At 51.0% G+C, this 27,982-nt stretch overlaps 3 protein-coding genes across 3 annotated transcripts; 1 reads left to right on the forward strand and 2 right to left on the reverse strand.

The window, feature by feature from the left end:
* Nucleotides 1-1,376: 1,376 nt before the first annotated feature.
* On the reverse strand, nucleotides 1,377-2,720 carry MRS44_017090 (uncharacterized protein; the record flags this gene model as incomplete). Its single annotated transcript, XM_065617598.1, has 1 exon — nucleotides 1,377-2,720. The coding sequence occupies one exon, from the start codon at nucleotides 2,718-2,720 to the stop codon at nucleotides 1,377-1,379; it is 1,344 nt and encodes a 447-aa protein (XP_065473670.1).
* Nucleotides 2,721-14,835: 12,115 nt separating this feature from the next.
* MRS44_017091 (uncharacterized protein) lies at nucleotides 14,836-16,185 on the forward strand (the record flags this gene model as incomplete). The annotated part of the gene is made up of 3 exons (XM_065617599.1): nucleotides 14,836-14,910; nucleotides 14,965-15,156; nucleotides 15,376-16,185. 3 exons carry the CDS (start codon nucleotides 14,836-14,838, stop codon nucleotides 16,183-16,185), a joined length of 1,077 nt encoding a protein of 358 aa, XP_065473671.1.
* Nucleotides 16,186-25,542: 9,357 nt separating this feature from the next.
* MRS44_017092 (uncharacterized protein) lies at nucleotides 25,543-26,766 on the reverse strand (the record flags this gene model as incomplete). The annotated part of the gene is made up of 4 exons (XM_065617600.1): nucleotides 25,543-25,715; nucleotides 25,803-25,875; nucleotides 26,142-26,167; nucleotides 26,562-26,766. 4 exons carry the CDS (start codon nucleotides 26,764-26,766, stop codon nucleotides 25,543-25,545), a joined length of 477 nt encoding a protein of 158 aa, XP_065473672.1.
* Nucleotides 26,767-27,982: the final 1,216 nt, after the last annotated feature.

Consider the following 27,982-nt stretch of genomic DNA (forward strand, 5'->3'; position numbering starts at 1 on the left):
AACATGTGGCGGGACTCACTAGCAAAGCCTCACCGTTACGATAACTTCGAAGGGCTCCGCGTTGCCACGAGAGCCTGCATCAACTCCTCAAACACCAATCCCGCCAGACAGCATCATTCGACGACAACATGAGCTCGTACGAATCGATCAAGGATATGCTAAGTGGGTTCAATTGGTTCAATAAGGGCACCGTCAGCAGTCTATCTAGGGCCTAGTCAGTCATCGCTGAAGAGCACCGTGATCAGATGTTCTAGAAATATTCCTTCAAAGATCTCATCGTCAATCAGGCGACCACTGCCAGTCGTACCAGACAGTCATCCACCGGATGCTAAACTGCCAGGCTGATGCCAGATTCCGTGACATTGCTGTCCTGGATACCGGGTATCTAGGGTCAGTTCGTCTGCATTTGGGCGACCGGGAGGGCTTAGATGCGCTGCCGGACATGGAGGTGTGGGTTCTGCCTGGGGGTGGATGCACTGTCCTTTTGTGTGTGAGAATAGGGAATATAAAATGATTGGGCTGTGTTAGGCTCATGGCATGAAGAATGAGGAGCTACTCAAAACCGACCTATATCTACTTCGCTTCATTTCGTCGATAGTATCGCACCTACCACGTCACATGGATACTCGAATCGTTACTCACGTTGTTCAACGCATCAGGAGACTCACCCAAGGGCTCGAGATGACAGAGAAAACGGGCTGCTCATTATCGCAACTATGGATGTCGTCTGGCAAGATACGAACAAGGCTCCCCATCTCTGCTAGCACTGCGTACGAAAGATTCATGCGGTTTGCCAAGTGTTCACCCTTTCCAATGTGCTAAGAACAGCGGTCCAGAAATCCTACTTTCCAGGTCTGACCAACTGCCTAAGACTAAAATAACAGACAAGAAACCCTTCTTTTTTTTTTTTTTTATCATGACCAGATTGGCTTACGGCTTGGCGTTGAAGCTTGGAAGCTTGGTTGGGACTAATCAACTCTGCCATCAATCACCCTTTGCACACATCTTCCTCTGGACTATTACGTGCGAATAATGCCTCCTCTTCTCACCTTCCTTGTCCACAATGATTGTTCTGCCCTACATTACATCAGACTTTCATGATCGATTGTCCCACGCAAGATGGTTTGGGTAATGCGATATATCCATTGTAGCATTGCCGGATTGCCCAGCAAAAGTGAATGCGCACTCCGCTTGTGGCTCGTACAGTTCTGAGGCAAAGAGTACAACGCATCTCAGTTAGTTGTAGCATATATCAACAGCAACAGAAGGCTCTAAAGGAGGAGAAGAGGAGACGGCTGGTGAAAGCCAATGTGACTATTATTTTCCCGGCCCTCATAGTCAAAGTAAGAGCGCATAGGGGCATTGAATAAAGGAAACTAAGTAGGCCCAGGCGGTTGAGGAAGCTGAGGAAATAAATAAAGTTGAAGAGGCTTAGGTTTGGCTCCCATTCGAAGATTGGGTGCTGACTTCTTAGTTAACATAGGGCGACGTTCCGAGTCAGGCATAGAAAGGTGGCTGGTGGATCGACTCGTCTTTAAGCTAATATGGACTGGCCTTTGATAATGTGAAGCTTTGGGCCTGCTCTCGGGAGTTACTATTGGATTTCCAAAGGAATTGGTCCCAGTACCGGACTCGAGAGATGCTCTTGTCGGTCCACGGCTATGAATGGTGAGCTCAAGGGGGGGCTCTTGAGATGCTGTAGTAGGTCGACAGGCAAGAGTATCGGCCGTACGGGAAGTTTTTAAGGATGCTTTAGGTCGAAGGTCCTTTGGTAAGGATAGCTGAGAGGGTATGGGAGTATTCTCGTCCCCGTTATACCCTACTGGCGTTAAGAAAGGAGCCGATCCTCGAGGGCTTGTAGCCAAAGGCTGGGCAACCTTGGATCCGATATGCGTAATGACATTATCGGGGGAAGAGAGAAATTGCCGACTTTGAGAGTCTGTAATGGAGTTCTGAATAAGAGAGTTCCTGGCAAACCGTCCGAGGGGTTCATAAATAGATTCCTCAATAAGCTCCTTATTCTTCTTAGACGGCTTGCTATAGAACTTGGCGATATGTTGAGGGGCATGCGTAGCAGCGGTGGCATAGGAGTGGGGTGGTCGCTGGGGAGAGTGCGTCTCCCGATGGAACCGCGACGAAGTTGTGAGGGAGGTTGTCCTCGGAGGCACAGCGATGGGCTTTGGGAAGGCTGAGTGGGCCGTCCCGGCCTTTCGGGCCTGGGATTGAGTGTTCTGGAGGTTCCGCACGGGGACCCGAGGATCACCAACCACTCGGGGCACCCGTTGCGGTGCTCGTTGGGGTCGAACTTGTGTAGGGATTTTAGGCAGCGGTTTGCTTGGGGGTGGTGATGGTGGTTCTAGTGATTGAATCTCAGAAGGGGATAGCAAGGCTGGGTATTGCTTTTTCTGGAGGAGGGCCTTGATGTCTTTATTGCTTTCTCCGGGGCTAGGCCTTAAGAAAGTATCCAAGATCTCATCGTGGGCTTGGTGGTGTTGGTAATAGTCCTCATGAGAAGATTCTGATTCGGTTCGGCCGTAATGGAATTCAGTTGAACAGCAACTTGATCCACCTGATGCCTCACCCTCGGGTTCGGAATGTTGACCGGGGCTGCTCTGTGAGCCCCTCTCGCCACGTAGGTGCGTATTATTGCCCTTGAACAAGTACTTGCGGACCAGCTTTAGATTGAACAACCGGCTTGACTGCTTGGTGAGGCTACCCATGTTGGGAGGGCGATGAAGAGAGTCTAGGTACAGATTGAGACAAGGTGGCAGCTGACATCCGTGTGAGCAGTGGTTTGGTTTGAAGGGATCAGCTTGCATTCAGGAATCGAGGGCGGTATTATATACTGCCCCTCGAGTGCCGGACAGAGACAGGGCTAACTGAGTGCTTCTGTGACACAGCTAGTCTGGGATGGTACATACACACGGCATTGATGTATGTGTGGTTTGTTCAGGTTGATCAAGAGAACCCCTTAAGTGAGAGAGTCACATGGAGAGGGGCATTCCTATTTGGACAGCTTGCATTCGCTACCATCGCTTCTGCTAAAAACGCAGCTATGATCGAATATTTGGTTGCCTCAGACTCTCGGTCCAGGAATAAGGGGTGCCCTTGTTAGTTGAGTGATGCATACGTCGCAGATTAGTACACAGATTTGCGGGGCAGGTTGTCCGAGCACAAGCACTTGTTTGAACCACGACATGCTGCTTAAGCGCAATCGATCTGGCTGTGATGCATCTGTTACACAAGCGGCCTTTGCAAGGGTTGTGAAACGAAGACGTCAAGAAACCACGGCCTAAAGCGCACCCAGAGGCGGGTGGAGGGAGGGGAAGGGGTTAGGGAAAGCAAGCACACGGCACAGAAACAGGCGAAGCGCATCCAAGCAAAGTAAGAGAGACGGGAAGCACACCGCATATTTGACTGTTGATGCACCCTCATTGGCGCGCCGGACAGGAAATACGCTTCAACCGAGGTAGCATGTTCTGATTACTTTAGTTAACCTCAGCGAGACGAATCCCTACTGATAAGCTATTATTAGGTGTCATTCGGCTGTCCAGAGCGCTAGCGGCCCGATTGTGCCTGTCAAACCCTAGCATAACGAGGATCTCCCAGGTGCGCATCAAAAGGGTACCAATCGATCAGCTCTGTAGCCTGGAGTTTGGACGGGGCACAGGCCAGTGGTGAATCCCGTACAACGGAGGCAGCCATCAGAAAGTGCAACAAGTCCAAAAACGGTGCGAAATGCGGCTCTCGAATCAGATGTTTTAAGCACGGTCCGCTGCATCCCTGGGACCATTTCGGAGACGGGATGACAGTAATTACTACACTATGACGCTCAGGGTCCGCATGGCAGCTTTTTGATAAGGCCATGGGCGACCAGGGTGTGATGAAACGGGGTGAGTTGGTTGGCCTAGTTCTTCATCCCGTCCGTAGATCAGGCGTGGTATTCCAGGCCCGGTTCTTTAGGGTCCGTGCTTTCCCCAGGGTGGAGGGATAGCCCAAGGGTTCGCTGTGTATTCCGGCAAAAAGCAAGGCCACTGCTCAAAATTGCAAGGTGGAACTGGCAGTTGCCCCTTAGCTCATGCGCCATCAATGTTGAGCTCAGTTCCGCCTGCATTTAGCGTCCAACCGGGAGCCATGGTCTATCACTTGTCATAATTGACAGTCTGCCCAGCCTTCTCCCCTCTCTTGCTCTTTCCGGGCCTTTGCATGTGTGTGTCCGTGTGCAAGTCCGTCTCTCGACCTACCCACACTTAGCTTTCCTCCCCGCCAAAGTCGTCCGTAAAGTGCCGGTAGAGATTAGTACATATAAAGGGCCCTAGCGATTGGTTAGAGAGTGGAGGGGTTAATAAGAAGACTGAGTGTTTGATCACGATAGTGATGGCGAGTGAACTTGCGACTCGTGGGCGTACCTACTCAAGTATTCATGCTCAAAACGCGCCCCGTTTTGACTTTTCCTCCAATCACCTTTGGAATCTCAAAACGGGGCACGTTTCCATGCACAGGCGTTTAGCTGCAGCCCAAAACGTGTCGCGTTTTCCCTTCTAATAGCCCGTGCCATGCCTGTAGAGTGAAATTAATTAAGCCCTTGACAAAGGAGGACGGCACGCGATCGTCACTCTTAATATCACAACAAATTTACGCAGCTCTCCCTATACGGAATACTCTGCTACTGCTTGGACTCTCTGCTCGACTGGTAGCAATGCCGACTGATGAGCACCGTACCCACACTGGGCCTGGCACCCAATTGTCGCCGAGCCAACTTGCAAAGCTTAGCCGACTTAACTTATACTTCAACTCGCCTGAGCCTGCTATCATTTGCAAGGGATGCGGGTACGCGATAACAGCGGACAAAGATCGTGTGTCTAGGCACCTTGGCGAGACCTACTAGTTCGATAAACTAGCCCGCAGAGGCCTAAATAAGCTCATTCGCTCGCTGAATCTTCCCGACCCTAAGGACCTTTGTCCGCGGCCCGAAGGTAGTATTCCTCATCCTCATCTGAAAGCCATGAATGGTTTAGCTTGTAAGCTCTGTGGTATTTGATCTACCTTGCCGTCGTGGGAGCTCACTATTGGCTTTTTAGCCAATAGTGCTCCCATTTCACTGGAGGGGCTTAGCGCACCTTTGTTCAGATAAGCGAGGTAGCTGCAGGATGGCTTGTAGTATGGTTTGATCGTGGACGTTGGTAGGAGTGGAAGGCGTCAATGACATATTATGAACCTCAAGAGAATGGAAGGGGCACTATGGTAGATACTCAAGGGCGTTCTTTGTGACACTAGACGAGGAGAATAGACTACTGTGGCCCGCCGGGGTTGGAGTGCTGAGGGTGAAGTGGCGAGGTCTCCATTCAACACAGTGGGAATATTATACCAGAGGTTTCAATAGACTGGCGCAGAATACTCCTAAGCCGGCATTAGCAGCCCTATGTGGTTTTTACATTAATAGCGCTACATTTGCGCCCCCCTTTAGACGACGGCATGCATAGACATATATAAGCCCGTGTGGACTGTTAATCTCCTTCAATCTAGGCCCGGCTAAGCGGCGAGGTAGGCCAAATTGTAAAACATGTCAAAGAAGCTGGCCTCAAAGGCAGTTCGAAAAAGTGGTCTTATATTGGAGGCTTCGCTTGCGTCGTCAAGAATCTTGGATCCGTGGGAGTGCCAGAGCGCGAAATTCACCTGGAAGGTCCGTAGAATCGATTGTAAAATCCATTGGGCCATCAGGGTAGACGTAGGTGCAAAATTCTAAAAAGACTATAGTTAGTTAGCAATCTATTTCCCCTGATTAAGAAAAGGGAAACGCTCTCACCTTTGATAAGTTCCGTAAGGCTTACGGGAGCCTCCGATGGCGGGTGCATAATGCTGGTTGAAGGCTTTGTGTCTGAATAACGAGGTACTAGTAACATAGTGCCTGGCCTGAAATAAGGCGGTGAGACTGCAGACAGCTCAGAGATTGGATGTTAAGAGACTCCAGCACCGGTGGCTCAGCTGAAGAGGCATGAACTTATGAACACAAGAAGACCGTCACCCTTGAGGTACGTACATATGGGTTTGAGAAGGGGAAAGAGACAAGTTCTGTGCTCAGAATAGCTAGTCTAAGTAGTCCTTTTTTTTTTTTCTCTCTCTGGTTGGCTGGGAGGCATAGCCTGTGGTCGAATACCGCCATTTAAGCAGGTGTTGGGGAGGATGAAGTGACAAGGCTCTGCGAGGTAGACAGTATATGGCATGGTCGCACGATGCGGGGCAGCATATCGGTTGTTTACTCCTCGTATCTACCCTAGTTGTGGCGTTATTGTTACTTTTTATGGGCAAATACTATCGATCCGGTCCTCCGTAAATTAGCGGCAGATCGATATTGAAACTCAGCAGCGAGGATTCTCGTGCTCTTCCCACTTGCCGTCCCCGTGGTTAATCTGTAGGTTAGAGTAAGAGCAGTGACCAGGATTGCCATTTTTAGATAATTATGTTTAATGCAATATTTTTTTTTCCCCACGCAATCAATGCCTGTAGCCCTTGCTCGCTGCGCTGGCTTAGCTCTGCCGGAGCGAGTTGTTCCAACTCTGGAGATCTACTCCAGGCTAAGGATCTAACACTTGTCACCACGGTCGCGCTTAGATCGTAGCATGATACAGCTAGGCTCTCATCTTCTGCCATCAAACAACATTGAGGACACTCAATATAGTGATGAAAATGGATTGGACCTGCTTTCAACCCTTGGCACCCTCCGCCCTGAAAATGCCTTTGTTGACCGCGAGCTGCCCCTCAATCCGCGAGGCCATGTGTCCTACCAACAGCAATCCCCAGGTTGTCACAGGGCATAAACGTGGTCGCACCACCCAATAGCATCCTTGGATGAGTGTGCACGGGCCGGGCCGCTCCATCTAGGTTGCCGCAGAGGTTCGTTGAAGAGCCGTCACCAGGCATCGACCCATCATTGCATCACCTAGTTCCGCCACGTCAAATATTTCGTAAGCCCAACGTAACTATTAGTCCGGTGTGGAGCTGGGTTCTCTACGCTATCTGTGGGTCTGAGAGGCAACTGGCTCCAATAGGAGTACTCCAGCTCAGGCACGGGCCCTTGGGGAAAATCTCGCGGCGGATACACTAGATTTCACTCATGGGAATACTCTTTGTAGTTGAAAACAGTGTCTCAATAACCTCCTGAAGGCCGCAGGCCCAAATCAGGTCATTGTTCTTAACCACAGACGTTCTATTGAGTAATGGATCTACCAGGATTTACAGCGTTTCCTGAGCTCTCCTCATAGTAGTTACTCCTTTCAGCCGGATAGCATGGCCTAAATCGGCAGCTTAGTCAATAGTGTGGCGCCAGTCGAATGATAAGGCTTGGTCCAGACCGGATTAGGCACTAGAGTATTATCGCCCCTCTTTCAGACCCCATTTCCAGCACTCCGGGCACTGGGGAACAAGACGTGTTATTTGTGGTCAGTTACTCGGGAACTTCCGCTTGCTTCCATGACTTGACTCCAAATCGGCTGTGGCTTAATAGTCCGAAGCCCCCTTTAGATGACTGCGGATGGACCCCGCTTTTAAGCTGTGTTTGCCTCTCTCTTCTAGAGTAAGGCAAGCCACTGGTATTGGGGGGTGCCATAAAACTCCAGGCCATGAATCACTGCGTAAATTCTTTCGCCGGCCTGATCATTTTACGTGTTCATCGCCTTAGACAACAGCTTGAGGGAGAACTGGGAAATGGCTAGTCGCGAAGTGGTTGGCTTAGCACCAACGCTGTAGCGCCCTTGTCTCGGCAAATGCGCCCTCCCTGACCCATTCCAAAGGTTGCTTGATTTTGCCAGGACTCAGGTGACTACACCAAGCTTGTGGCTACCTGAGGTGCACCTGCTGATCATTTGACAACAAGGCCTGATCGCCTCGGTCGCCTCGAGTCGGGGGTCCCGGATGGTGAACATTGACGGATGGAAGCCCCATGTCTGCCGGCCGGCTCGAGTCACATCTTATCATAACGGTATCCCCGGCCTGGTGTTGACAATATACATCTCTTCTAAAATTAGTGGGGAATTCATTGATGTCTTTAAAATATTTTGTATGGTGTTTTGGCCGTAAATGCTTCATTGAACAAACTTTTTGTCCCCCCTTGTACCGTCGGGATAATCGGGATCATGTGGGGAGTGGTATGGCTTGGGGGTCCTTGTCCACTCTTAGGATAGGAACGTGGAGTGGTCATCCTGGTTGATCACAGTGACAGGAAGATAAGGTGGGAGCCGGATTAAGTGCTGTGTTACGTGAGAAAGCTGTGTCTCCTAAAGACCCGAGCGACAGGTCCTTCTACTTATTGGTTTAGCTCGAGGTCGAGAGGAACTGAGACAATGCGACTTGGGAGCGGCACAGCTGTGGCCCTGCGTTTGGATTGGAGGGGCGCGCGCAAAACCACCAAGGCTGGGAGAAGAGGGAAGTATGCTAACCAGATCGGGGCCCTCCAAAACTTTGGCCATCGGAGCTGAGACTTAGGTGCCAGGAAGGCAATCGCCCGCCCAATCAGACCGATAGTGCCATCGGCACTCAATAATCTGGAGTCAAGGGAGGACATATCCCGGACTTTACGACGCGTATAAAGTACCATGTCTAGATTGCCCTGCTGGCGCAGAAGTAGTTCGCCAGATCATCTCCGAATGGATACCTCACTCCACCTCAACCCAATCCGAGCCGGCATACTCAAGCGCCAAGTTACCATAGTACGATTTCCAACTTCAATCTACGGTCCTCACTGACCTTTAGAAGCGATATTTTACCGCGCTTGGTTTGGCGTTCCACGCATGACCGCAAGACAAATCCTCTTACAGGCGAGCCGATCCGCAAAGAAACGAGCCAGGCATACTCCGGCTTCAATGTCATGATAAGCGACGCGCGATCGAAAAAGGCTTCATAAGCCCCGCCGATCTAATGCATTGGGGTTGGCAAGACGGCAAGCGAAATCGAGAGTGCCATCGGCGCTCTCAAGGATCACCGGGGGGGTTCAAAGTCAAGTGCGTCATTGGCATTTCGTGATCATATCCCTACCTCACGAGCCAACAGTATTTCTTTTGTTCGGCTCGCCAGAAATTGTTGGATCATCTTGAATGCATAATACTTATCTTGAATGCATAATACTTTATAAGAATGCAAACCTGCAAGACATTATGTTGTTGCCTTGAACCGTGGTTCGTCAGGAAACCCCATTCCTCCGATCTCACGTCGTCCACTCCCAAGATCCAAGCCTCGACGAGCCCCCAACTCCTTATTGCCATCGTAGTAGCCACAACAATAGTGGCACTTGCCTTGTATATTCTAGCCATATCCTGCTATAGAAAAGGAGTTAGTCCAAGGATTGGTCCACAATGGAGGACAAAATCTGTAGTAAGCTTCCTCTTCTCGCAAACTGAAGACTCTTAACTGTCATAAATTTACGGTCCAGCCCCCCCCCCCGGTCAACGTTGCCCAAAGGGGCGGAACGCATTGTTAGGGTGGGCCAGTGTGAAGACCGTGCTTGGTGGTAAAGGCGTGACGGGTCCGTGCTCGAAGCCCCAACTGAAAATTGGCCCCCCTTCCTTCTGGGCTAGAATGAGATTTGGCTTCTTAGCTACCGTCATCAACCTGCATCTCCAGCGGGGGTTGGGGTTTGGTAATCATCTGTCTCCATAAGGCTGAAACATACCAGCAAATAAACACTCAAGAGGCTACACAAAGCACAACACATTTGACGTGCTCCCATGTCACGGATGCTTGTCTGGTGGAAGTAACGCCGAGGCTTTTCCAATAGCACCATGCATAGAGAATGACGGCGAAATTTTTCATTGAATAGGCTCTCAGTTCTCCGTCAGTTATGTGACAACTGACAAGAGCTATTTGCCCTTCTCCTGTCAGCCAAAGTTGCTCCTTTGTGTGATTCGAATATGCCACAGCTCTCGTCTTCCGCCATCAAACAACATTGAGGCGCCTCAATATAGTGATGAAAATCAGATTGGGCCTGCTTGCGGCCCATATTTTCCTTCGCCCTGAAATGCCGTTGTTGACTGCACGTTTGTGTCCAAGTGTGCCGTGTGGAGTTTGCGAAACTAGGTTACCCCTCAATTCGCGAGACCGGGGGTTCTCCCAACTGCGTTTCCCAGGTTGTCGCGTGGTATGAACATGCGCGCACCGCTCAGTAGTATCCTTGGACTAGTGGGCAAGGGCCGGGCCGCTCGATCTAGGCTGCCCCAAAGCTTCGCTGAAGAGCGATGACCAGGCATCGACCCGTCATTCCCGCGTAGCACTAGTTTCCCTACGCTCTTTGTCAGTCTGAGAGGCAACTAGCTCCAGCAAGAGAACCCATCTGTATGCAGTTACAATTTAAGCGCCACGGTGGTGACAAGTGCCAGACGCTACCTAGCCCGAACACTTGAGCTTTGCCTGAGATAAGGCAGCGCAACAGGCAAGGGCTACTTTCAGGTCTGTGCATTAAACATGACAATCCAAATGCTGGGCTTTGATCACTGTTCTTAGTCTAACCTACAAATTAACGTCAGGGGCGACAAGTCGGGAGAATACCAGGGTCTACTGCTAGGCTTTCCGTATCGATCTGCCGCCAATTTACGGAGGACCGGGTCAATAATAGCCTTGGCTCATGAAAAAGCAAGAACAACGCCACAACTACGGTAAATTTAAGGAGTACTGAGATACTTAAGTCCAATTCGATACCGCTAAACGGCAGGTAGAGTATCATAGTCTCTAGTGGTTCCCAAAAAGGAAACCCCCTACGCCCCTAACGTTTTATGGCATTTGGTCTCAGCTGTGGTTGATCATAGGGATGTAGGAGGATGTGGCGTTGGCGCCATCGGTAGAGCCCTTGACGGTCATCCGTATGTAGGTAGGCCTTTGACTACAGATATCAGTCCGAGCCCCTCCGCCAATGGAAAGGCAATATCATGGGCGGGACAGGGGCTAGCGATAAGACCCCGTCTGAGCGTCTGGGGGAACTGGGGCCCGCTGCCGGCAAACATGATAACGCGCCCAAACTTCGGGGACTGGTGAATGTTAAATAGGAGCACCGGATCTCTCCGGGACAGCCCTACATCGAAAAGAGTCGGGATCAATGTCATCGGGAGAACCTAGAGCGACGAGGCCCAGTCATCGATCGGGCTTCTGGCAGGATTAGTGCATTTCAGGGTGGTCCCCAGATCAACTGGTCGAGGCAGTCGGGACTGAGCTCGGCGATTGAGAGTCCGATCCAATCGCAATTCAATCAGGTTTTCCGCGATCCCGATTCGATTGAGGGTCTGATCGATTGGGCGCGACTCGATTAGCGTTTAGCGCAATGTGGAATTGCGCTAGGTCAGATACAGTTTAGTTTTGAATATGAAAACCAAAAGAGGTTTAGTATTGATATACAAAATTCTGATTGGCCAGCAGACGACAGAGCGACGACGAGGTTGACAACTTGCAAGTATGATAACACCGCAATGAGGGCAGAAAAAAAATGGGGAAAGGGAAATTTCTATGTCCCAAGAACTTATAAGGTAGATGTGATACAGTGCGAATAATTTTTGCCAACCCTTTGCTCCTAAGTCTAGTCGGGTTTTCACCAATTGAGGTCATCCCAGGAGAGGGGATGAGGGGGTGGACAACACACAAGGAAAAAAAGGCACCAACGACCAAAAATCGGGAGATTGAGGGTTGAGGTAGCTGGCTGGGGCAAAGTCCTTTCGTTATTCAAGGCACAGCGAAGTTAGTCCCGAAATCTCCTAGTCCTGGGTTGTTGGGGACCCCAGAGTGATGTCGCGTCGCGTTGGGGTATCTCTCAACTCCGGCCCGCCGGGGACAAAACGCCAGATTTGAGCGCTAAAGAGCCCAATTTTAGGGCAAGAGACCAGGAGAAGAACCTCTGGTGCCGATCCCGGTGCCAGACCATAAGATCGTGGACTGAAGACAGTCAGATGCTTGTTGGAGCAGGAGGAGCTCAGGCAACTGGCATAAGTCTAGAAGCTGCGCACACGGCCCAAACAGTCCTGCGAAGTCTAGAATGCCCCTTCATGCAACAGAGTGCTGCGGAAGCTTTATCCAGGACAAGTGCCATTCATAAGAGACATCTCTCTCGATGTAACACCTCCCTTAAATAACAAAACTTGGGATGACAGCGGAACTCCTGACTTATAAGATCGGATTGGTCCGAGTACAAATTATTCGCACCCTCCGCTGATCCTGCCTGCAACGATACTGGCTCCAAACTGAGTCGTCACATAGGCAGTCAATGGAGCGCAGCGCTCAATCGTTGGCAAGAGCAACATGTCGCATATCAAGCCCTGGCCCCACTCGAGCAGCTGGCTTGCAGGCAGCTGCTCCTGCCTAAACTGGTAACGCTTTCATTTGTGTGTATAAAGAGCTGCACGACTCAGTGCATCTTGTTCCTGAGTTCTTGCCCTTTAGATAATTCTCATCAATCGACTGGCACCGTCTAGGACGCCTCTCACGACTGCCGTCGTAATGCTTGATGTGGGACCCAACTGTCTAACACGACACGTAATCCCCCACGGACTTTTTTTCTTTTTTTCTTTTTTGAGGGGGTTTGGGGGAGGGGGAGAGCCGGGCGGCAGAGGGGGGGAATGAACAGCTCAAGCATGCTTCGGTCTCTGTCGAAAGGATTCTCGATCGCACAATCAACGCGCGAGGCTGGGCTGGCCAGATAGTTGCATGTGCTCTTTGGACATTTGCTGGATTAGTAGAGGCCGCGAACGTGGATCGAAGTTGGGCATGAGCTCCCATCCCTGGTCCCTTAACCATCACCTCCTCCTTCCAGCTTGCCAGCACTAGCTCCACCCTGAATTGATGAATAGTGGGCCCCTTTCATCGTTGACTCATGCGGTTGCTGTCCCCAGTGGATGTGGGTTGCATTCGAAAGAAAGCACTATTTAGGTTGGTGTTCATCCATCGGCATCAAAGCTCCATCTGCTTCTCGCGAACGGGCCTTGCCCAAAGGATGTCCACTCTGACGGCCGTATCCCAGACATCTTCAACATCAACGTCCCGAGTGAAGCGTCAACTACCGGCGCCAGCCAATCCAAGCACCAAGTAAAGCTCTGTGGAACTCGAGTCTCGGGCACTGTTCGAGTGCTCTAGCGGGGAGGGGAGCTTTAACAAGGTGCGCGTCACCTCAAGGGCACATCCCCCCAGAGCCTCGACAGACGCAAAAGCCACCAGTAGTGGCGCTACCGAAAAGTTGCCGGGGTAGTAAGATCGACCACAGATTGTCGTTTGCCGCGGTTCGCTGGCTGATGCCTCACAAGCCCGATTCCCTGAAAACTGTCGCGGTCGATGATGTGATGACGTAAAATGGGTCACTGCAGACAGCCTGCTAGTGGTGTACCTAAGCTCCCAACCCAACGTCACGATCTCGGCCAGGCCAGGCTCAAGGACGTGAGTGTAAGGCCATGGGCATCATGGGCAACATGGCGGTCGGAGCGCTAACACATGCTCGGTTTCTGTGCTGATCCCAACTCCTTGGACCAATGAAGTGAGGCAATTTGTTGTGCTCAGACGAAGGTAGGATGCAACTCAGAACTCAAGGCACTTTACGGAGAAGGCAAGCCGCCCCTTTCCCCAGTTACTGGTGTTCATGATCCTCAGTTACGCAAGATTCATCAGAAACCCCCAAGCTTAGAGCGTAAGTGGCTTGGATTCTGAAACAGCAGTTGGACTGGCCAATGATGGTCGCAATGGTAAAGTACTCAGCTTACCTCGTAAAGGTCGCTGAATCTCCGGTTTGGAAGGTAGAGATTCACGCTTGCGCCTCCTTCCCCGTCCCCCTTCAGTTTTAGTATTTTACATCGCCCAGCCATGGTCTTGGGCCGACATCACAACGTTTCCCAGCCCTTACCCTCCCGATCCCTGTCGAGCTTGATCAAGACGCATCACCCACTCAGCTCATCGATATCTCCGCTGATTTCCCCAGCTCAGTTCACGACACTCATCCTGGATTGTCTCCAATAGACTAAATCGGCCCTCCACCGCATCCTAAGCACAGGTCAACTCTATTGTACCTCTTTCTCTGCGGCTTCTAATACAGTATTAAAGCACCACATGCCCTCAACTCTCGACTTCATCCACTTCTCCTCTGCAGGCTCTTAGGTCGCCTCTTCAAGTTCGACTTGATCCTCCCCATATTTCTTCAACAACTTCTACTTCACAATAATCGCCCTGTTTAACTAGTTAATACACCTTCATCTCTTCTCTAGTTTCTCTAATTCTTCACTTCCCTCTCCACCACAAGCCACCTAGTTGCCGACTTGGTTGATATAAAAAAAACCCTAGTGGAGTCACTCCTCACCACAAGTCCTCGCACTCAGAGTCGGTTCGATATTCTTCTGCAACAGATCCTACCACCACCGAAGTCGCGAATCAACGGCTCTGCAAATCATCGCTCTGCCAAGGGCTGTCCCAGTTACAAGATCTCCCTTACATTCGAGCTCTTAATTCAATCGCACTCTGGCCAGCCGGATCTCGGCCTCGACGTTCCTGTGCTCTAATTTGCTGTAGCCTGGGATCATTCAAATCCTTCGTCTGGAAACGAGAGCGGCTAAGAGCACCATCGTCCGGAAGCAAAACATCATTTCCGACTCCCCCGTCCTAAGGCCGCGGCTCTCCCCCTGGACTACTCCCTGTATAATTCGACCTGGTCTCTTTGTCACCGGTACGGGCCAGGCTTATTATCTGACCCTTGAGACCTGCATCACGCCTCCTGAACCTAAGCATGCCCCTATTGGAAGACTTGACGCTTCACCGACCTATTTAAGAGCTTCAACGCATTTAATCGCTTGCAACCACGGCTCTTAGAGCGGTATCTATGAATTTATAATGGAACTTCTAGAACTTGTTGAGGACGAGCCTACGGCCCACCCATTCCGGTGCAACTGGGAAGAATGCATCAAGGTTCGTGTACTTCTTCCTCTTTGAGCCTTTTGGAAGCTGACACTTCGGATACAGAGCTTCAACCGCAAGTCTGACCTGCAGAGGCATTACCGAATTCACACGAATGAGCGTCCTTACGCTTGCACAATCCCTGGTTGTGGCAAGAGCTTCATTCAACGAAGTGCCCTGACTGTCCATGTCCGAACGCATACTGGTGAAAAGCCCCACCAGTGTCAATATATTGGCTGTGGAAAGCGCTTCTCCGACGTGAGTAGTTCGTAGAGCTAGAAATCCCTGCCGCAATTAACCAGTTCAACAGTCTTCCAGTCTCACCCGACACCGTCGAATCCACACTAGAGAGCGCCCTTACAAGTGTGGCCACAATGGCTGCTTGAAGAGGTCAGCAATTTAGCCCTTGCTAAAGCCCTCCAGCTAACGAAGGGGCAGTTTCTGCAGGAAGACCACAATGACCAAGCATCAGCGTAGATCGCCCCAGAAGGAATGGACCCCCACAATCCTTTGGACGACTGCTCGTCGGACTCTGACTCTAATGAATTCCCGTTGACTCCTCAGACCCTCTCGATGACTTGGTCTCCTCTGATGGCCGCCAACTCGTCAATGCCCCAGGGCGCGTTGCATCGTGCCAGTTCCTACCCTGACTTCGGACAGCAAATGCATGATTACCCTCTCCAGCACCACCAGCAATACGTTGGCCGCCAAACAATCCGCTCCAATATTCCTCCCAAATTCCAGTCGCACACGGTTGGTGAACAGCAAGTCGACATGCATATGATCCCTCGAACAGCGAGCATTCCTCGACAAGCCCGTTATGTTACTGACCAGAGCAACCCTGGATTCACGACCATGACGACCAACCCTGTCTCGTCCCAGTACCAGCTTGCTCAGCAGCAGGTTGAGCGACCTCCCATCGAGATGCCTTACTCGACCCCAGGCATGGCGGCGAAGCCGTTTATCCAAAGCAGTCCTTGTGCTTTTTCGGCTGCCTCTGTGCAGAGCACCCTGATGCAGGATAGCGGCTTCTATCCGCCCCAAAAGCAACACCCACCTTCGTACACCATTCAGGCTGCTTCCCACGTCGACTCTCGTCAGAGATTGCCCACCTACCCTCAACCGATGCACCAGGCCATGTCTCAGGCTCAGCGGACCGTCACTGCCCAGGCACGGCAGCAAAGCCCAGTTTCCGCGACCAATAACTACCCTCAGCCGACTTGTCAGCCTCAGGAGGAATATTGGCCTCTATACCACTCCCCGACTAAAGTGACCACTATTGGCTAGTTGCCCGCCTATGGCGCTGCTGTCTATGACTTTTGTGGTCTAAAGATCGAGTTTGACGATCCCACCATGCAATTGCCTAGCAGTAGACTCGAGACCATTTAAAACCCCTCGATAGCGTGCTACATAGGCATAATTGCATGACTTGGTTCCTAATTGAGCCTATCTCTATATCTGTATTGTACCCAGGATGGACCAGGCAAATATTATCCCGGTTTTTAATTTTATTGGATATATCACTTGGGATAGCTATACGGGAATTAATGCGAGCAGATAACCCAGACGCTGCTAGGGGGCGCCGAAATCATTGCGGATTGGATGGGACTTATAACAATCCCGACTTGGAAACATTTCTCGGCGTTCTTGCGCTGTTACCCAGGTCTAGAGCGTTTGAGAACGGGCCGGCTTTCCTGTTTCTTCTATGACTATGCCTGGGCTAAGCAAACTCTCCTTGGGCAGTTGTCGGTGTTCTGACGACCCCCCCTTTTTTTCTTTTTTCTTTTTCTCTTAATTTTTTTTTATTTTTTTATTTTTATTTTATTTTTTAATTTCACGCATTACGATTCCAGTTTGTTCGAGGCCCTACCTGTGCAAGCGCATGGCATTGATAATAATACGCATTGTTTGGTCGCTTGATATTATTTCGCATTTTATTTTGTATTGTCGGTCTTTCTAGTAGCGATCAGGGTAAAATCTCACGAAAGGCGGACAATAACCTCATTGAAGGCGATTTGGGAGGTTTATTTATTTTGTTTTTGGCAGGTGAGAACGGGTGAGTGTAGGGGCTGAGGGGATTTGGTTGATAGAAAAGGGTGCCTAGTTAGACGCGATGCTGCAATGACCGTTTGACAGAGTTTAGAGGAGCGAGGATTCATGAATAAGGGGCGTGGGGTACGGGTTGAAACCCTTCTAGCCGTGCCAATCACGAATGGCAAGGGAGGCGATGAATCATCAAGGATTGGAAATACGCTGTAGATGGTGCTGATAGAGAAAGCACGAGAGATGAATGCATGGCCAGCAGGACTGGGCAATGGGGCAAATGTATCTGGACGACGTTAATGAATGCGATGTGGTATGCAATCTAATCATTAAGTGTGGTGGATAAGATGGGCCTCAGTCATGACCATCTGCGCCGGACCACCCCGCTGGCTTGGTGCGGCATTCCTGCCATTGGGAATCAAATTTCCGTCTAGCAGATCCAAAGACGTCCCGGCAGACCTGCTCAAGCTCATTCTCCGGTCTCCATGGAGAGTAGCAATATGCTTTTCATTACCCCTTAGCTTTTTTCGCTCGATCGGGGAGATAATGAGCCACCTGACACGGCGGTGCCGACCATGTGCTTAAAAGCAGTTATGAGAAGTTTCCGCTTATGGGTATTGAGCTCACCACCCATCTTGACGACTTCCTTTAGATGGGGAACCATATCATAGCCTCAGCCCCGTCACGAGATATGGAGGGTATTTGATTACCAGTCGACTACTTCACACGCCCCCGCCACACACCCGATAAGCGTGGAATTACTTGGGCTGACGGCCTGGTGGAGTGATTGCTTGTACTGGAGGTGTTATTCGTCGCGTTGGCTGCTAGTGGGAGACGGGCGCTGCAAGCCCAGGATTTAATTGGCTGAAGTTGAACTCATGGCACGGCTCGGACAGCAGTGGCTTAAAGGAAGAAGCAAGTCATGGACGTCGATGTCCAGTTCAGGAGGGCTGAGCCGATCATTTCCCGACATTTAGGGATCGGCAGTGGTGAGGCTGGGAGCTATTGATTGCTAGCGCTTTGGGACTAAGCCTGCAGGGGATTTATGACTTGGCGATCCAGCGGTTTGCAACCCACCCTAATATGGACAACCCTAAGTGCGTCGTCTGAGCGCGACGGTCTAGAATGCACAGGGCCCTATCCGGGGCAGTGGAGGGTAGATGCGACAATGGGAACAGTTCATGGGATTGCGTCTAGGGAATGTGGTACGCGGGGCGCCGCGACCTTGAAGTTGTTCAAGTCATGGAGCGACCTCGCTCATATCACGAAGGGCGGCACGCGCCGAGCCGTGTTCTCGGCGATCTTTACTCCTTCTACCTTCTGCGGAGACATATGAAACGACAGGGGCACTTCCAAGATACCCAAACCAAAGGCCCACCACAGCAAAGCAGCTCATGGATGCCTTCCAGACGGGCAGGATGGATGTCTCAGATGCTAAGGTATAGCGATGGAGTGAATCTCAAACCCAGGACTCGATTCGCGGAGCCCTGGCACAATACGTGCAGACATGGAGGTTGATGTGGCAGATGTGGCACTGGCAGCGGCTGTGCTGCAATATGCGCCCCCACCCGATTTCTCCTCGACGAGAGATCAAGAAAGCGGTCAGCAAGATTCATCGAGAGAGGGTAGAACAAAGCAGCATAATCACCCGCGGCCCTCTGGTGAATCACAAAATGGGCCCGAACTCGACACAGCCAACCACTAAACATGACGCCAAGCGTTGGGAGACCTGAATGCATCCACATCCCGGCTAGCAACAAACCCCAGAATTCGACGTCCCTGTTCCCGTTCCCTGGCCCCGCGCGATGATTTCGTCCATGCACAAGGTTCTCTCCAGCCAACAATTCTGCGCGGTTTGCCTCTTTGGGTGCGGGTTGGGCAATGTGGCGTTTGCAACGTCGAGTTCTCGTCAGGCGCACCCAGCCACCCCAGAGTTGTGCATGCAACACAAGTTCCCTCAAGCCAACCATTGCTGACCAGACTCACGTACGCGTGATTGGCCCGTACTCGACACGCTGGGTCCTGCACAAAGCAAAGAAAGCGTTTAGTTGACAGCGACACGAATTGAGAAAATAGCCCTTCAAGCCGTACTGCGAATTTTCCAATAGGACGGCAGCTGCGACAAGAATTGTGACAAAGCTGCGCATTGACTGGTAACCCTCTTTCTTCACTCAGATCAATCAATTAAGAAACACACCCGGTATGATCCGTGGCAGCAGCCACCTAAAGGTTCCACCCTTTCAAAGTTTCTTGGCATCGTATTCTAAAGAAAGCCGCCTCCGATATCATGAATTCCTCACCATTGCATTGCCGAATCTGTATCCTCGCCCTGCACAGGCGCGAGGGAGATATAGCATCGGCCTTGACCAGCCCACCTGGCGCCCCTCGCCTCATTGACTTTGACTCAAGGAGCCCCGGATGCTCTTTCTCTGTGATTGCACCACGAATCAGTACCTCCCGCGCCCTACGACGCGGCTGCCACGATCTCAATTCTCTCCCAAAGAATGTCCTCCAGTCTCAATCAGTGGGGACGCTACATATAAAGGAATCCCCCATCTGCTCTGACTGAGTTCTCTGTATCTGTAGTTATGCAACGCGATAGTACGACTTCTTTCTTGGGGACGCTGATTTGACGCTTGTCTTCACGACGTCGGACCCATAGCGGGATGTGCAATTACATCTATGTGAGCACTGCTCCGGCTGTCACGTTCCATGCTGACACCTGCCTCGCGCAGAAAGAGCTGAGCTGTCAGCACCACTATTACCTAGTGGAATCGTGGTGCCCCAAATATATTGAGACGGAGCGAAGGTGCCTACCGACGATTGTTAGCAGGCAATATTGGTAAGCGTACTTGGCATCCTGGCCATTTCAGTTAACTGACTGCCCTCCAGGGGTAACGACATCTGTGGTGAGTTCTCAGGCAACAGTATCACGAAGTCAGGTACTGATAAGCATCCCTGGCCAGCTGCCTGCCTCGAACGGGAGCAACCCAGTAAAAGCGCCGCCGCCCACCGCGAACATAGGCAAGGACGGCAGATTGGAGGGAGCAGTGACCTGAAGAAATAGAATGCAACGAGAGGAGAAGGCCGAGCCTGGATCCTAGCACAGAGAGCTCTGGAACCTGCCGCAGTGCTGAGTTTGCTGATCAATAAATAACATCTAATGACACCAATGTACCATGATACGCAGTATCCAGGTATTAACGGATTCATCGTGTCAATATACCAGAGGCCCTCATTGCACAAGTGGCAAGCTCTCGTCTGCAAATCCTCTGTCAACCGCGATGCCTAGCTCTTCACCCGTCTGCCAACCACCAGCGCTTTCGAGCCGGGATGCTGTGATCAAGATCCCGACCAGTGGCCGGACCCCGAATTCGTCAGGAAATCACAGTGGCTGGCTTAATATGTACAATACACCTACAGGAGGGGTCACACTGGGCCCGACCAGACTGTGGCGATCGATAGCGTCAGCGCCACTGGCACCGATCTACAGCATTTGGCTGCAGGAGGCAACGCAGAGACAACGACGCTAAGATGCAGTTGCAAGAACGCGGAGACAGAGGGTATGCAGCTCAGCTGTGGCTTGCTGCGCCTCATGGTGTACGCCGTCAACCCAAAGGCCTCTTAGAGCACGCAAGGTTATGAGCCTCAACGTACCGCCGAGCAAAGACATTATACTAAGCCATATGCATTACAGAAAATGGTTCATGCCTGATTTTTTTACCCTAAGGTAGCAGTGGTTTCGGCCTCTACAGTACTAAACTACTCTCTTACTTTTTACTCACTTAGCAAGTCTTTCCATAATAATAGCAACAGTTATCCCTTCTTTATTTACGCACCGCGGAGTCCACCTCTGCAAGATTGGTGCAATCGGGTCCAAATGACCCATTGGGTGGGCGGGCGCAGGGGGGAAGGTGCAGGAACCCCAACGTTCGAAGCTTGGACGAGAAATAAGAGGATCAAGCAGTCGGAGTTGGTGGGCTTACTGCAATGGGCGAGGCACTGGTGTCGTGCAAAGATGGATGATGAACGAGCGGCGGCGGCCAACTGAGTTGTGAAGAAACACATTAGCGACAAGTAAGCACTTTGATGCCTAAAGTGATTCGGATTCGTGCTGTGCCGAGTTTCGGGCGTACTACGACTTGGAAGAGAAGCTGGACAGTGACTTTAAACTGTGAAGGCCATAGCAATCAAAGGAATGTGATGAATAACTGCTTAAGCTGCCATTAACTGCCTTGATGCGAATTCCGTGAGAGGCTGAAACTGTAGTCCATCCACAAAGTGGATTCTTACTTACACAGCATCGCAATCATTGCTATCTCGAGCTTGACAACAGAGGACGGAAACTTGAAGCTCTAGGCGATCATCAGACCAAGTGTGTCTCCCCTCCGGACTTGGAATCGACAGCTCCAGCGCCAACACGCTTGTACTGCAGCCAAGACGGGTGAAATGAAGAATTTGCAGCATTTCTCATCCAAAATCACTAAACGCCTTGGGCGACTGCTGCGTGATTTTCGAACCTGCGGCGATCGGTCTGCGGACCGGCCCGCTGGCGCAACAGTCCAAGCATTAGCGTTTCATTGCATCATCCAAGATTCCAGAGAGTACGTTAGCTCGGCCGCTAATCAAGCCGTCTGCCCAAGTTCGTCCCCTAGTCAGTCTTCACGGGTCGCGGCACTTCTAACACGGCTCCCCACATACGACGACCCATCCGGACCTCGACATCCACTCTCCCTCTAGCTTCCTTACGATTGTACTCCTGCCGTAAGTCGGCCGGTTGTCTTGCCTTACCGGTTAGGGAGTTGGCAGACCGAGTCGCACTGGTCTACAAGGCTGGACTCCAGATAAATTCCGACTCCCGTGCGATACAAATTCCGGTGCCTCGTCAAGGCGGTATCTACCTATATTGAAAATTTTCACTTCAGGAGGCCGCCTGAATCCAAGACGTACATGTCGGTGACTCACTAGGGGTCGGGCGATATCCCGTACGCCGACTCGCACAGGCGCATAGCTGTCGGTGATAGCGTCTTGCATACGGGGAATGTATTCTCGTACACGGGTTCCCCTCCAACGCCTCGAGAGGGGAGATCTAGCCGGCTCGCGTCTGGACGGTCACCTGTCTTCCGAGGTGAGAGGCTAAGCGATGGGAGCAACGAGGCCGCTGCAGGGGCTAGGGCCACATGCACCCTCCCCTTCCCCTACGTCAGTTCGCGGCATCAAGGGTCAACCCACATCAGCTCACTCTATGCCTCTGCAAGAAGCAATGTGTCATATGCGAAGGTGGTAATTAACCTTACATGCATTGCCTACCCCACCGTGACTATGGTTTGGTTTTTATCCGGACTTCGATTTCGAAAGTAAGGGAGATATGGGCGAAGAGAAAAAGATGCCTTTAACGCGGAACCAATCCCATTGCGTTTATTGCTTTGTCCGTCGACTCGGCTCGATCAGCTTACAGACATGTCGAGGACCTCCCTGCCGTTGCCTCTAGCCTGTACTATGAAAGCCCTCCTCCTAGCCGCGGAGTTGCGGAGGAGTGGTCTCAGACCACCTTCTGAGATATTCCCATGCCGCTGTTCGTCGAGCCCTCACCTGCCCGACCCTTATCGTATTTTGATACATCAGACCGGCCACCCTCCTCCTGTTATTTCACATTGCTTTGACATCCCTCCTCCCTGCATCCCTCAAAGTAATCTCCGTGATAGCGCCTTGGCACTTTTCTTAGCTTTGTATATAATGACGGGAGTCATGGGCGAGGTAGTTCTGAATGAGGGTGCAATTGCATCCCGAGTGCTGTAGAAGTTGCATCTTAAGTTTATATACCTCGAATGTTAGGTCGGTCACGCAGGCGGACAGATTGCGGTGGATGCGTTCTAAGTCCTGATTGCTAGACTCGAGGCTCGATATGACTTCCCTCTTCTTGATACAGAATTTGGTGGATGCAATTCGATTCCGTTCTTGAATCCTATTGATTTGGGCGATATGCTGTGGGGCTGATGGATTGCCGGTGCCGGCAGCATTTCTTTTTGGCCCGAGCAGTTGAATATTTCGCCTTCTCTGCCAGTGGATTAAGTTTTCCGTCGCATATTAAGTTTTGTCCAGTGGGTTTGCGAGTCGGAAGGTCGTTAGAGTCACCATTCCGCTTCAAACTCGGATTCTTTGCTGTTAATGGCGGGTATCCGAAGCCCTGGACTGGAGGCAATTCCTTGGCAACGATATGCCTAGAAGTTAGAGATAGAGTCGTGTCCTCCGTAGTAGGATCAGGGCCATTCCACCAACTGGTAAAGTGGGTTACAGTGTTGATATCATTGCAATGGTCAGTCGAGTCGGCATGGAAGTTATAGGCGAAGCCATTGAGTGAAGGACCAGCCCACGTGTAGACGCCGTTTGCAGCGCTACTGGTGTCTGCTGACAAATGTAGCAGCGTTGACTCATCCACAGGCCACCATTGCCCCCATTGGAAAGACTGAGAAATATATGCTATCCCAAAGGGTGAGCCGTCTTCCATGGGATTCAGCACGCCTAGGGCTCTGTCGCTCATGAAATGGAGAGGGATCGAGAGTTATGTCTCTTGCAAGAGATTCAACCAAGGTTGAAGAAGAAAGAAGAATAGCGAAAAAAAAAAAAAAAAAGAAAGGGGGGGGGGGCTTTGCCTATTTTAAGAGCCTAAAATAGGTCGTTGGCTATAGTTCTGTGGTGGCGATGGTGGCTTTGGGTTGGTAGAAAACCCTATAATGAGAAGCTCGAGATGATCGGAGGTGGTAAAAAATATGTTGACTCTCGTAAGTTGATATAAACGAAAAGACTTGTGGTATATAGTATAGTTGACAAGCAAGGCGTAGAAGAGCCGGCAAGAGAGCTCTTTTAGCCGCTCTCACATATATTATAACTCAGAGGGTGGCAGGAAGACAGAGCTTGAAGGCTACCAAAGTGCGTGGACCAGAGGCCGTGGTTGGGTTTCACAGGCACCTTTAAAAGGTCAGAACTCACCACACGTTTGAAAACAGGTGGCTTGGCTTTGAACCCGCATTCCTCGACCTGGCATCCTGTTCAAGGGCCATCACTCCTCACAGCCTGACTCACATGGAATTTGCCGGGAGGGGGCGGTGCCAGAAAAATAGCGCTGGAATGGCATCGACCGGTCAGGCCTGGTATCCGTGCATTCACTCGCGCGGGCTGAAACGGCACGCGCCGTTCGAGCACTAAAACACAGAAGGGATAGCTTTAGCAAGGGGATCGGAGATCCTGGCGTGGGTAGCACATTATGAATTTTGGGGAACGCCCTATTGGTTAGCCAAGTTCGAAGCATACATGCAAACCCCAATTGGGAAGTGGAGATAGAATAGATGGAGGGTTGTTCTAGATGGTTGGGCTGGTCCAAGGGGGGTTAATATGCAAACACAATGGTGGATTGAAGAGGCGAGATCTGGCAAGAGGTAATAACTGCAATGGTCAGAGCATACGTGCTTTAGTTGGTTACCAATCCCAGGTGTTTACATGACAAATATTTACCGGGGGGCACAATTGGATCCTGAATCCCATGGTTCGTCAGAGTAGATGCTGCCTCGCCCTGCTCCTTACAATCGTGACTGAGATTGCGATCGACGCCTGCCTCTTAATGTTTTTCTTACCTAGGCTGCCAGGCGAGAGCAAATATAAGTTTTCCACGGAGCTAGTCGCATTCATCTAGCATGATCAGTTTCATCGACTTCAATATGCATCTTCACGAGTGTCGCCAGCGAAGGTCCTCTGCCTACCGATGAACAATGCCAATCCCCGGGAAACACCACTAGGCGGCTTACTACCTCAGGCATTAGATTCTCGTTACCGCGACCAACTAGATATCGAATACCCCTGGTAACTGTGTCTGAAATCCGCCCGCCCGTTGATACTTTTGGCTCAACCGTTTTGCTGCTTATGGTATGGTATTGGCTGGCTGCGGGCCTCGTGCACAGTGCCCGCACTCCCTATAAGATACAGACTTCTTCTTGTATTGAGCTTTTATTTCACATGACCGGGTTGTCGGCTCGGCATTGTTGGTGGGTAGATCGGAATCGTTGTGGTGCAGGGTACCTTGGATGACCATGTTGACTGGGCTCACGGCTTCGGTATAAAAAAGGGCAAAAGAGGGATAACTCAGCTCAGCATATGGACCATCCACGACACTGTGGTTACAGCGAGGCAGCCATCAGTATGTCCCTTGATCCAGTTGTCCCGGACCGCAGTATTGACAGTGCCACTAAGAATGATTCCGTAGGTGTCCAACATAATACCTATTAGCAGTTATCGGGAGCCAGGGTTTATCGATATAGTGTGACTGTGACAGAACTTAGCGCCGTTGATGCCAAAATCGATAAAATCGTTAATGTAGCTATTGCTGACCTTATTGTGTTGTGTCTGCGCCTGGGGTTTGGATATGGAGCGCGGCGTCGTATATAATAACGTACTGATCTGAGATCTGGACACTGGTCATGTTGTGTATAAAAATGCCGATGAACCTGAGCTTTGTCGACGACGGCGTGATGTTATTATGGACTCGGCAATTGATCGAGCCAGCCATGAAAACCTCGTACCGTCCGCCATCAGTGAGCCTGTTCCCAATCATCCTACGGCTCGGAGCACCGCCTGCGGCTCTGTTCGTACCAAGAAGTCGCTAAGTTGGAACTCGGTGATAGACACGCTCTCTAATCGCTTTCCCACTGAGAGCCTTCCGGTGCTGGCCAGAAACAGCGCCATGTGAAATTCAGGCCCTATTATGTAGACACCAGGGCTAGCTAGGATCAATTAGTACTTTATAACAGCGGAGTAGGAAGACGAGAATAGTGTCAAGCTCGACAAATGCAATCCCGTCTTGCTCTCACATGTTAGATGCTTGGCGTAGGTGTCGCCGTCAACCCGGATCTGACCCCCCCGAGAAGCAGCGTCGATCGCGTCCTGAATGAACTAGTAGAGTCAAACGTGTATGGTGAGGCAATCCTTGTTGTTATGGTGTTTCTTGCTCTCTTCATGGCCTCCGGAATTGCGTTTCATGTCCTTACCGAGGTGTGGCCAACGCGACTCATTCATCCTATTGCACACCTTACACTTATCTTTGTCCCAAAGATGACAGCAACGCCAATATTTTCATTCGAATAAGATATTGCCCCAAGTATATAGAGGTTAGTAACTTACACCTTGTGATGCCGAGGAAGTTGACAAACCTTAGAGGCCGGCGGCATGGCCAGGGCTTGTGCAGGTGTAGCAGTCAAGGTCAACGAAAAGGATCTCGGCAGCTATCCAGCTGGACTTCAAGATGTCTAAGGTTTCAAAGGGCCTATTCACTGTACCATCATATCTAGCTCCAGGAGCATATACTCCTTGTTTCGCGAGGGGAGATGTCCAGAGATTATTATCCGCATCCTAGCCACCAGCAGATCGGAGGCCGGCTTTAGTCACTCATTTAGCTAGAAGAACCGAGAAATTTGCTATGGCTCTTATCCATCTATCTAGATGATACAGAATGTTCGTGCACCTACAGCGCCAACCGCTCGCCTCTCCCGCTGTCCTTTTCTAGCGCCGCCCAACAGTCTCGGTGAACAGAATATCCACAAACGAAGAGGCAAGATTCGCTGAACTCTTACGCGTCCCAATGTCGCTGAACATCTGTGAGCCCACCTGAACGTTGGTTCCAAAGTGGCCCATCGACCGGAACTCAATCCCTGCTGCTAATGATGACTTCGAGTTGGTCGGTCCGATCGCAAACTGCTCTGGGCCTCCAGATCCTGGGTTGTGCCCTTTTCTCAGCTTTCCTTCTTCAATGTCGACCGTGATTTCTTCAAACACCATGATACCTCCATATGACGGCCGGGCCTGGAGTGAATCTTCTCGAACTTGGTACGTTCTCGAACTATCTGCCGAATTTATCGACCGCGTTCGTTTGGCATTGCCAGACGGGCCGGTGGTACGGAGGTCGATTTCAAAAGTTTTGTCCTGGAGCTATTAGCGCCAAGGCCGCTCATCCCTGTCGGTACCTGAGGTACTTTGATATAAAATCTCTTCAGTTATTCACTCCCTGAAGCTATAGGGCGATTGTTGAAGCCCAGGGGAAAATCTGGTGAAGCCTAGCGGACCGCATTCTTGGAAGATAGGGGCTTCAAAAGCAAAGAAAGAGGGTCATAAGTACCGATGTAACTGGGCTTAGAAAACCTCCTCTGATTGGCTGATGCATTTATGTGGCTTGGCGGCCAGGACAAGACTTTTGAAATCGTCCTCCGTAACGCTCACCTGAATCCTGCCTGTGGCGCTCTTCACCCTGCAACCTTCCGGTATGTTTAAGCGGCTTAAACGAAGCGCCACCGCCCAGACATGGCGGCAATGGGATGGATGAGAACGGTGCTCCTCCGAAAACACCCAGACACATCGTTCAGTCACGGAAATAAAAGCACGTTATTTTTGCATATCAATACTTATGGTCCTCGCTTTTGCACCAGCTTAGCTGGGCTGGAGCTTAACTGTTTTGGAACTTTATGATCGATGCTAGGCTGAGTAGACGAACATAGCTAGACGATGTATCAGGACTACAGAGCTAATCTCAGTGCCATTCGGGGAAGACAGAGAGCGGAGGCGCTATACCAAATGTAGTTTTGGACGGACCTGTCCAAGTCCGAGACGGACGGGTACGGAGTACTATTGATCGCCCCAATGCGACCTGGCGAAGCACGGGCCGCCTGCTTCCGCGTCCCCGCCGGCCCCCTGTCGCGGTCCGTTCTCACGAGTTGGAATCGAAACCGTTGTATGGACGCCTTGATAGAAGGCCAATGCAGACGCCAAAGCCATCAGAGCTTCACACTACATTTAAGCCAGCCGGTAGCTTTGACACGGGCAGAACGGTCTGGAAGCGTTTGCTACGAGGCAATGACGACAGTATCGGGCGATTAGCCCGCCCTCGTCTAGACGCCGGCCGGTCTTGGGCCTTGGCGTGTTGACATTCCGCTGAGAAAATACCCGGCGGGGAGGATGAGACGGGAAGGTAGTGGCCTTATTTGCCACATCAAGATCTGCT

Source organism: Fusarium solani (genome assembly GCF_023522795.1).
Source record: "Fusarium solani strain SB1 chromosome Unknown bctg00000013, whole genome shotgun sequence".
NCBI lineage: Eukaryota > Fungi > Ascomycota > Sordariomycetes > Hypocreales > Nectriaceae > Fusarium > Fusarium solani.